This window comes from Pithys albifrons, chromosome 2, assembly GCF_047495875.1.
Source record: "Pithys albifrons albifrons isolate INPA30051 chromosome 2, PitAlb_v1, whole genome shotgun sequence".
NCBI lineage: Eukaryota > Metazoa > Chordata > Aves > Passeriformes > Thamnophilidae > Pithys > Pithys albifrons.
The window spans coordinates 68,348,451-68,360,131 of NC_092459.1; the positions used below are offsets into that span (position 1 = coordinate 68,348,451).

Below are 11,681 nucleotides of genomic sequence, written 5' to 3' on the forward strand. Positions count from 1 at the left end.
TGAAGGGAAAAAGTCTCTTTGATCTATTTACATTTCTGCACATTAAGTAAAGACACCCACAGGCCTCTCCCATCACAACAGGATGAAGGTGTCATCCTCCAGGCTCACTGGGGCTGGCCATGGCATCATCCCCACAGCCTGCTGTGGAGGAGCAGTGAAAAGGCTGCAAGAGCTTTGTTTAGGTGACCTTGAATTAATCTGTTCTAATGCAGATTGAGACAACATGCTTTGGGACTCACGTTAGCCTCTAAATATCTTTTTGAAGGTTGGCAAAAAATCACAGATGTGCACTTGCATTTCACAGCAGCATACTGCCCTTTCAGACCTGACTGCATCTGTTTCTGAAAAGAACTTCAGCTGCCAAAATCTGCAACCTGCAAATCAGTGTCCCTGTGTGCAGCAGCTTTGCCACTGGCAAGTATTTCTTGCTTATGTGACCACCCTGATGCACCCTGTTCTTCTGACTCATAACACAATCACTTTTCAGGATTTCAGTTAGGTACTGCACTTCATTCCATTCCCCTCTTTATTCAGAGTTCTTATTTTAACATCCTGTGGCCTACACACAAATTAACTGTGTCAAAAAACACAGTATCCTGAGCAGCGACACAGCAAAGCAAGGACTGACAAAGTAGGCCCAAGGGACTGTCAGGATGCAATTCTGCAACTCCTCCTTTCCACAGCACCAGCCTGGAAGGATGTTTACCTCTCCGTTCTTTTAGAGCATGCAGTGCCAAGAAGATGCATACACTTTATGGCACTCAATAACAAAGCCTCAGCAATCACTATGAGGAGCAGCACTCCACTAGTTTGTTTTTCAATCCCTGCTAGGTGATATTTCACCGTATCATACAGACTTCAATAAGGAACAGACAAAAACCTCCGCTGTTTTCTTCACCTTCAAGCAGACACCATGGTAAACGTGTGTCAACCATTTCTTATATTTTTCAAGACCACCTGGGCAAGCTCCAACACCAGACAGTACTTCATTACTTCTCCATGAACACAGCTGTGCAGAGACAACTCATACTTGATATATGCATGTAATTAGTCTCTTCAGTTAAAGGATGTTCTATGATATACTTGAGGAGTTAGTATGAATAAGTATCCCACATTGTCATTGCGGTCCTGTGTAAACAACTTCCCCTGACACAGTACTGTGAGCCCTTGCCCAAGGTAACACATCAAAAGCTTGTGCACCAGTGTGATACATGAAGAGCTCATGTAAGAGATGTAGGAAGGGGTAGGATGACTGAATACAGTCAATACAGGCAGGCACAGCAACACCTTTCCCCTTTCATCGACATTTTCAATCTGTAAGCCTGTAATACAACCATGTACAAAAGGCATTTTTTCTCTTCCAATCATTTTTACATCAGTAACTAGACCAGCTATTAATAAAAAAAGAGTCTCTTCTAGAAGTTACAGAAGATTCTTCTTTTGAGATTTATTTGTTTATAGCAACATCAACACATATTTCCACTTAGGTATTTTAGTACAACAAGGAAATCCATTACCTCATTAAGCTTCAGCAAAGTGACCTATGGTTTTATACGCGATGGAAAAGATAAAGTGTCTCCCTTTGTTGCACAACAGCTTAAAGCTTCAAAACTCTAAGTAAATACCTCACTGAATTAAACAAGCGAACACTTTGCTTGATTATGAAATGCTTTTGTTGGATGAGTGAAGTGTTTTCTGCAGTAGAACAATTCATTTGTAAGCCACAGGCACTACTACAAGAGTGGTATCAGAGTAGAAGTTGTGACATTTTAGTAGTCTGTGCAAGAATTCCACTCTACTTTTTGCAAGTTGCATATCTTGAAGATACATTTTCCCAGTTGATCACGTTCCAGATGGCCTTCAAATAATCAGGTCGAACATTTTTATACTGAAGATAATAAGCATGTTCCCATACATCAATTCCTAGCAAAGGAATGAGACCTGTGAAAAAAGAGAATAAATTTTGCATATCTAACAAAATACACTTTATATGTAAAGTGTTATGTTGCATTCCCAAGCTGTACCCAATTTCTGAGTCTTACTCTGCAGGAAGACAAAGAGCTCTGCAGCACACGGGTGTTTACTGCAACTTTTACAGAACAGTGTGCTCACACACATACTGATAAACTGAAAGAGCTGATTCAGGTAAACACATCTATAAATATTCTACAACTGCCTTGAAGAAATCGCTGAAACCAGATGAAGTAATTTTGAAAGGTTTGTATCTTTTGCACAGTTATGCAAGCAGGTAGGATTCTCACTAGTCATAACCTCTTCCCTCCGTGAAGGGTGTCCAACCTGCCACTACCACTTTCATGTCTCTCTAAGCAAGTAAAAATATCTTCAAAGGCGATCAGTGCCAGTACTATCATGCTTGCCTAGCTGTAAGATTTATCCACATCCTAGGATGATTTAATTGACACACATTACTCTTTGCCAATATTGAGGAAGCGAATTATAAGCATCCATTTATATAACCCAGCCTACATATAACAAGTTATTAGGTACAACTTCCCCTCTCCTGTTGTTTGGCTACACTGATGGTTCTGTGAATATCTCCTCTGCCAGAGACAAAAAATTATGAAGGCAGGAGGCTTAATCTTGTTTGATACAGGCAAGTTACTCCAGTTACTCAAAAATTACCCAAAGAAGCCTAAATTAAAATTATTGGCTAAGCAACAAAGACTTTCACAATGTAGTCATCTATTTTCCCTTGGACTAGAGAGACTTTTAACCCTGTGCTCTTCAGTGTTTTTAAGTCCTGCTTTACAAATGCTATTCTAGAAGTGCAAGTGTTTTCCCTTCTATTGGTAGAGCTACTTTGTTTTCCAGACCTATTTATCCAGCAATTTCTTCTCTGCATTGTCCACAAACCCCTTTTCAGATCCCATACACCTGCCTGTGAAATCTACCAAGAACAGAATCAGACGGGAAAGGACAGAAATCTGACCTGTTGTTCCTTGCAAAGGGTCTTGATTTGCACAAGCTGCTATTTGTAGGCGCCCCTGCTCTTTGTTATAGCCAAGCCACCCCCAGCCTGATCCTTGAACACCAACTGACAGGGCTGTCAGCTTCTCCTTGAAGTTTGCAAAGGAACCAAAGTCACGCTTGATGGCTTCCATCAATTCTCCTTTTAAAAAAAGTACAGAAAGATCAAAGGCATATAAACATCATTCAAAACCCCTCAAGTTTATCGTAACAGCCTTCTTGAGATCTGTTTTATAGGGCCTTTACCTTTAATTGCAGGTCACTTGCAGACAGTCAGCACTCTTAACCTCCTCAAGGGGATTTCTTTCTTTAGGCTTTATCTGCTAACCTAACCCTGTTCAAACTGGACCACAACTTCAGCCACTAAGCTGGGTGGGTCTGCAGCACATTTCTTCCCTTTCTGTGAACCAAGTACCTGTGGCAATTTACTTAGCACAGCTTTGCAAAACTATTTTCTCTTATAAAAACGGTAAGGACAATATATAGCAATAACCAAGTATTTTGCAGTGTATACGTAATCAGCTTTAGAAATTAAAGATACTCTGCATAGGGATAGCTGTTTATACTCTTCGCTTTCATCCAAAAAAACCCTTGAATTCCTCAGAATTGTAGTAACTGTCACACAGAAAGGTGAACTAACTCTGAAAAATAAAGATCCTTTAGACTCTTTCAAAGCAAAAGATCATCAATTCTACTTGTTAATTAAAACTGATGCAATACACCACTGTAGCAAGCACTAACCTTTAGGCTCCCCTCCTCCATTAGGAGAAAGGTTTGTCCAGAAGATGGTGTGATTGATATGACCCCCACCGTTGAACTTCAGTGCAGGCTGAAGTGACACCTGAGTTGTAACATCACCTAAAGGTGTAGAATATAAAAATACATAGATAAATAAAACCATTATCATCACCACAAGGCCTCTGCTTATCTCCAAAATCCTCCCACTAGCCCGTAAAATATTTTTGGAAAACATAAGGTTTTTGACTGTTATTCCTATTTTAGATAGTCACAGAAACTGTATTAAAGATTTCTTTACCTTTGATCTTTTCTTATGGTGTAATAGGTGATCTGCCAATATTGCAACTATGAAGCAGGCAGACCATACCACACACAAAAGACCTACTGCCAGTCTACAGGAGCATAAAGAGCAAGTAATACAGGCAGAGAACTCTTTGAGGACCCAGCACTGAAAACTGATCAGTATCAACACAAGACATAATCACGACTCACCCATCAGCTCACTGACCTGCAAACAAAGAATTTTTAAACTTCTTAAAGCAATTTACAGGGCAAAAACAAGAAAGTCAATGAACACAGTTAGCACAAACAAAATGTTCTTCTCCTGCCTATCTTTTGTTTCATTTTGGGTTGGTTGGTTTTTTTTGAGGCCAGGTACTTGCAGGAAGAGTGACCTACATCATTTACTCCACACAACAGAACCCTGCATCTGAAATCAAGATCAGACAGCTCTGTACTTTCTCACCCTCCAAAAAATGCTATATTCCTTAAGGAATTCACTGGTGCCCTGTGCCTCTAAAAAGTGTTGCACCCCTTCAACACAAGTGTTTTGAATGTATTTTGGTTTTTAAAAGCAGTGGAGCTTTTCAAAGGTTTTTAGAGCTTTTTTCACCATTTCAATACATCCTTTCATAACCAATCAGAGGGCAGCTGTTTCCTCCACACTTTTTCAGAAATGAGTGGTAGAACTCTTCCTATAGCAACAAATGAGTGACCTCAACACAGACATGAAGCCAAGCCTCAAAGCAGTAGCACACCTGATACTGAAGTTTTAATTCAGGATTCCATGTTATCAACTTCTCCTCGTACCCTTCACAAACTACAGATGGGTACAGGACTGAAACAAAGCATTCAATGCAGTTTGCAAAAACGCTGAATTCAGATATCAAGACGTGAGATCAGCTCAGTTGGTTAACACTTGGTTGTAATAATGCCAAGGTCATGGGTTCAATCCCCTGTGTGGGCCATTGACCTAAGAGTTGGACTTGATGATCCTTGTGGGTCCCTTCCAACTCAGTCTGATTCTGTGATCTCTTGTGGCCATTCAAATGGCATCTTTGGGACATTTTCTGTGAATTTTGCAGGCCTAAATGACACTTTCAAGTTCATCCAGAGCATACGACATATTGTAAGCCAGAAAAAAAACAAACTTAAAATGTCTTTAATGTGTTCACTCTTTCTTTCAACATTCCTTAGAACAACTTGCTCCTCAGGGCCACTGGGAACCATAGATGGCATTTGAACATTGCCCTTAAAACAGTATTTGTGCTGCTGAACTTTGCACTGGGAAAAGAAAAACCAGTATTAAAATAAAAAGTAATGTGCCCCTAAGTTACAGTGAAAGTATACTGGAATTTATTGGTACACCAATGGACAACTGGTTCATGGACAATTCAGTAAACCAAGACAGAAAGCTTGCTTAGAGGTGCTTAGGAGAGTAGTCAGATCAGCTTTTTCTTTTCTTTTTTCCCTTTTTCATTTGTTTCCTTGCAATGGTGCAGCACAGGTCACTTGATGGTCAGAGAAGAGCAGGGAAACTGTGGTAGTCAAAAATTTTCACCAGGTTTCACGTGAATATCCTTCAATTAGCAAATCTCACATTTTGATGGACCAGTAATCAGAACTAGTTTATGCTGAAACAAAGTCCTGTATTGCACCCTATCACAGAAGCACATACTCATTTTCAAGTAAGCTGACAACATGAGCCACCAGGACAGCTTTTACTTGAGTTTTCTATGCAGATATAGATAGGTGAAGAACATGTTAAAGATAATCTGAAGAATACTTCACTTTCTGTTGCTGAAAAAGTTTCTGTTGTCGAGAAGAGCTATTAAGATGATGATCAGATGTGGTATGTAACCAGACACTGATAGAGAGTGCGGCATCATTTTTGATCATGCTCAGTTTTAAAAGAATGACAATACTGACAGAATGAGATGGCAGTTCAGACTTTGCCCTTTCCTAAAGGCTGGTTTTAGAAATTTTTCTAATGAGGGCCAAAATACTGCACACAGTATACTGAGATACCAATTAAAGGAGAAAAAAAAACAAAAGCAAAGAAAAATCATACACTCTCAGTTAAGTATTTATCTGCTTTGATGTGCATGACCACCACCAATAAATAATCCCTGCAAAATCCTTATGGAAAATTCATCTCTACCTCTATGTAGAACATTTCAACACTAAGTGATAAGATACTATCAAAACCCAGGATTTAAAAATATCTCAAAGGATCCACAACACTGCAGATGTTTCTGATAACCAGAAATTCTGCCTCCACTAGAGGCTGAAGTCTTGGTCATTCGACCAGCATCAGTAGCAGCAGCAGACACACTGTCTTCTTATGGCTCAGGTTCCCTCCCCAGTTATGCTTGCACTAATTAAATCTCCAGAATAGAATCACAGAATCACAGACTATTCTGAGTTGGAAGGGACCCACGAGGATCATCAAGTCCAACTCCTGAGACAATGGCCCACAGAGGGGATTGAACCCATGACCTTGGCATTATTACAACCAAGTTTTAACCAGCTGAGGTAATCTCAGGGTCATACACCTGCCCTGGAACCACCAATGGCAGGGCAAGACAGCAGTCAATCTTCATCTCCTGAGTCTTAACTGAATCACATTAGTTCATTAATTTAGACTGCACAAGTTATTTTTAGGCTTGCTTAGGCACTTGAAAATCTCTATTCTCCATTCGAGGACACTGGCAATTAATTATCAAGGGATGCAAGATTCAACTTACACAGATATTGACAACTCTCACTTTCACCTGAGCCCCAGCAGTTAAATTACACTGTGAAGTCACCTGGCAAGCAGACAGAAGTGAACCTACACAGTAATCACTTCATTGAGGCAAACTGACATCCCTTAGGAAGATCAACACAACAGGGGAAAAAAATATTCACCCTTCTTAAAAAGATATATATGTTATTTCAGACATTTTCATCAATCCAACTGAACGAAGTTTTGGAATAAAGAACCATCTCGTGTTTCAGTGTAGCTCTGCTACAACTACAAAGTTGCATGATGGCTTGCTGCATATTTTAGTGTCTCACACAGACTTGCAAACTACATGATGACCCCTTAATATGACCCAGTAACATAACTGATACTTAAATTCAGGTCTCTTCATTGTGTGTTAGGTATATTAACATCTTACTCCACTTGCAGGCAACTAAAATTATTTACCAAGACTAAGTAGAGCACCTGATGTGAAAACCATCAAGGCACACAAACTTCACATTACGTAACTTTGCTACTAACTTTTTATTACAAAGTACTTGTTCAGTAAAATTACTGTAATTTCCTACTGATTCAAACTTTCTTTGGTTCAAGTTACTAATGTAAATATGGACTAAACCCACAAAAATCAATACATTTCTTCTAGTTTTACATTACTACAGAGAACAGAATTAACACTTTTTAGTTACATTTCATTTCCAAATATCAGCACCACTGAAGCTTACAATGAAAGACTTTACCTAACAGCACTTCGATTACATAATCTAAAACTTTTAAAAGGAACTACTTCCCTTTGTTTTCTCTCCTGTATCATCTGTGCCAATAAACTTCCCTCTCACCTGTTGACTGCGGATATACAAACCTTTTGCCAGTGCCTCTTTGTATTTCTCCTCTGCAACATTCAGGTTGTTCACGTAGGCAGCATGATGTTTGCTGTGGTGCAGCTGCATGATCTCTGCATTAATATGAGGTTCCAGAGCAGCATAGTCATATGGCAAGTCAGGAAGAGTGTGCTTTTGCCTAGAAACCAAGCAACCCAATGGTGCTACCAACTTAGCGCTGCTTCTGAAAGAGAAAAAATACCAGAGGGGAACAGTAAGACTTGGGCATTATCAGTGAAACAGACTGAAACCATCACTGTTATGATTAGCTGCTTTAAGTACTGGAGTAATATCCTAGGTAAAGAAGTCAAATTTCCATTTTTCAAGGGCTCAAAGCAAGCATACTCTGTAGCTTAGATGCAAAGATGAATTGACTCAAAAGATGGGGCTTTGCACAAGACCTCAGACCACTGCAAAGACTCACACACCCTCCCAAACATGCAAGAGAGTGAAAAGCAGGGATAGGATTGGAAAGACAGTAGTAACACGCTGACATTCAAACCTTTGCCTTATCTTTATTGATTAAAAATAGAAGCAAAGATGTCACTGAAGTGCCCTTCCCTCGCTATCCACAAGGTCCCTGCACTTGGAAATAACGGTTAAAAAACCCTGCAAAGTCACCGCATTTCCAGGACTGAACCTGTCAAGCATTAACATCGACAACATGCGCCCCCCTGTCCGCAGGGCGGGCACAGGGAACCCAGACGGGGCAGCAAACCACGCAGCCTGTGCTACCCTTCCCCATTTTAACACTTCCCACTTGTCATGAGACATGTCAAGGGGCCACGACGAAAGGCATCACAGAATCGATTGGGTTGGAAAAGACCTCCAAGATCATCAAGTCCAACCCTTGGTCCAGCTCCAGTCCGTTTACTAGATCATGGCACTCAGCGCCACGTCCAATCTCAGTTTAGAAACCTCCAGGGATGGGGAATCCACCACCTCTCTGAGCAGGCCATTCCAATGCCTGATTACTCTTTCTGTAAAGAATTTTTTTTCTCTGACATCCAACTTAAATTTCCCCTGGCAGAGCTTAAGCCCGTGCCCCCTTGTCCTATTGCTGACTGCCTGGGCCGGTCTGCTCCTGAGGCCCTTCGCCGTATCGCTGGTGACCTTGACACAACCGTGGGACACAACACGGGCAAACCCCGCGGGTCCGCGGAGAGCGGCGGTGTGTGGCTCTGCGACAGGCTCCGGGCAGCAAAGAGGAGAGGGTCTGGAGCACCATGCCGGCCCACCAGGGCCTGTGGACAGAGGGCGAGCGCAGAACCCAAGGCGGGGATCGCAAGGCCGAGGGCCAGCAGCCCCCGCCCGGGCCGGTTGGGCAGGCGGCGGCGGCGCGACCTCCTCCGCGCGAAATGGCGCGGGGGGATACCGTGGGGCGAGGAGAGGACCCTCCCGCCGCCTCCTCCGCCGCTTTTCCCTCTCCCCCGCGGCTGGGCGGCGGAGGCCGAGGGCGGCGCGGCCGCCCCACAGGCTGTGCCCCACAGGCTGTGCCCCAGAGGCGCTGCCCGCCCGCGGCTCTCACCTGCGCGCAGAGGCGAAGCGGCACAACATGGCGGCGCCGGAGCCGGGCGCGACTCGCAGGGCGCAGCCGCGTTCCCGCCCGCCCCAGCGGCCCCGCGGCCGCCGCGGCCCCGCCCCACACACCGCGCTTTCCACGGCGCGGAAACACCGGCCCGTAAATAAACATCGCTATCGGCAGAACCGCTGCTTAGAGCCCTTATCTTAAAGCTCAGGCACGGCGAGCCTGCCCAGGGCCCCCGCGCAACAGCAGGAGGCGCGCAGGGCGCCTGTGCCCATTGAGGGCTGCTGACACCCGAGGGCAGCGCCCCGCTAAGATTTGCAAACCCGCCTGGCAAAGACACGTTTATCGCAGTTCAGGGGCAGAACCAGCCGCACTAACATACCTTCTCAGCTATTTTATCCACGACTTACGGTCCCGTACTAATGGAGAGCACTCTGGACTCTGAATCCCAAGGACCTGAGTTCCCAGTCTCAGTGGGACCGTCCCCTGGCAGTTCAATGCCTCCCTGCCATCCCATCCTGTCACATCTCGGATGCTCAGCAGGGTCAGCCCCGGTTAGTACCGGGTGCTGTGACAGTCCCGAGGACTTCACTGTCACTGTCCAAGCTCGTTCGGCCGTGGCAGATGGACCTCAGGACTTAAAGGGTGGGGCCAGTTCAGTGCAAACTGTGCCTCACCTAAAAAATCCACTGCGCAGGCTGGAAGGGCACGTGGGGAGAGCCCTGCCCAAATCTTCATTTGCGAAGTCTGGCCATACATACGGTTGTTGGTTTATTTCTGTTCTTTACCCCCGTAGCAGCTCATGAAAAGCCTCCATTCAAGTACCTTAAATCCATCAGCTGAAATAATCGGTAGGGTTAGTGCAAATCAGTTCACAGTCCAATTAAACCTTGGTTCCCCGGAGAGAACAGTGAGGAGAGCTTATCCCCCAAGTTAGGGGGCACTCTGCAGACAAGACAAACATCAGGTAAAATTTAAACTGTATGGAAGTCATCTTTGCTACCCCCAAAACCTTCAATCTTTGCACTTTGTCTTTTTAAATAAACATGTATATTCTAAGATCTTACTACACATTTACCAGACTAAAAACCTCAAGTTACAAAAATTCAGTGGGGGTTACACCTGAACAATGTTGCTGCAAAATAAATAACCACATCTCGCCAATTTCCTAGGAAATCCACCTGGAAAGACCCCCACCAGGAATCTCAGTGCAGTAGTGTATCCATGCCCCCGCTTCCTGAGGCACCCTACAAACCCACAGTCATTTAATTTCTCTGATCAGCCAGTGGTAATTTGCAAAAATCCAAAGAGTAAAAATTCCTGCTTTATCAGTAGCCAAGATAAAAGGTCAATTGTCCAAAATTAAGTGTTTTTTCTGCCATGAATGCTCAAAGTACAAACAGCTTGCAAGATACAGGCACTACCTAATTTTTAAGAGGGATGTTTTATTTATTGGTGACCAATGAAATGTCATTGTTTGTGAAAATTAACCAACTACATTCATAATTATGAAATGTCACATTATAGGCACTGACATTGAGGCACTAATGTGACTATTACAGGCTTTAGCATTTGCATACATAATATTACACTGCAGTTAACTACTGCTTGTAGGAAGAGTTCCATAAAAGCAAGTAAATTATATGATGCATTTTATTATTATCTGGTGCAGTTGCTGGTTGCTTTCATTGGGGAAATGGGAAATCAAACAAAGCACCCCCTAACCCAAGCATTTAGAAGAGACCCGCTAAGCAGAGGATAACAAGGGGAATGGCTTACCTTAAAATTGTTTTTCTTCAACAAGTAAAGCTGACTTCTAGTCTAAGAGTGTCATTTATCTTTCTGTTTTTTTAAGCTATTTAGCTTTTTTTTTTACTATTTAATAATTAGGTACCACACATTCTTTAAAATCATCTTTATATGAGGTTTTAAAACATGAATGTCCTATACTAACTGCAGGTTTAAGTAGCAAGTCATCATCACTTGAAAGCTATGCATTTTTTTAATTATCAGATTTCCTCACAAGGCTATTTACAACCTATCTGATGAGATAAAGCCATTATTATAATCTGCTATGAGCATTTAAAGCTTCTTAAAAATATTCTATTCTGCCATGTACAGGTTCCAGGATGTACATGCTACAGATATGCAAGGAATACAATACTAAGATCAAATACAAATCACCACCAGAGCTTTCTTTGAATTAGAAATTCCAAATGCCTATAGTTTTGTGTAGGTATTTGTAATTTCCCTTTCATGCATTCAACTATTAACTGCTGCTTTTCAGGCAATGAGGACTGAAGTAACACTCAAAAAGTAACCAGGTAACACCAATGGAATTTACACTTCCAGTGACAATTACAATGTGGTTTTAAAACACTGATGTGAGCCCTGTAAAATTAAAACAGCAGTACATGGACTTGCATGCCTCTAAGACACCAGTAGCTGGTAGCATTTTAATTACATTTGTCTTGAACAGTATTGGTGCAGGTGCTAATTGTTATATGCCCCTTGAAAATGC

General features: G+C 42.5%; 1 protein-coding gene across 1 annotated transcript; it reads right to left on the reverse strand.

The window, feature by feature from the left end:
- Positions 1 to 1,696: 1,696 nt before the first annotated feature.
- SOD2 (superoxide dismutase 2) lies at positions 1,697 to 9,252 on the reverse strand. The gene is made up of 5 exons (XM_071549392.1): positions 9,161 to 9,252; positions 7,614 to 7,816; positions 3,730 to 3,846; positions 2,951 to 3,130; positions 1,697 to 1,941 (listed from the first exon to the last, which is right to left on the reverse strand). The coding sequence occupies exons 1-5, from the start codon at positions 9,187 to 9,189 to the stop codon at positions 1,796 to 1,798; spliced, it is 675 nt and encodes a 224-aa protein (XP_071405493.1). The 5' UTR covers positions 9,190 to 9,252; the 3' UTR covers positions 1,697 to 1,795.
- Positions 9,253 to 11,681: the final 2,429 nt, after the last annotated feature.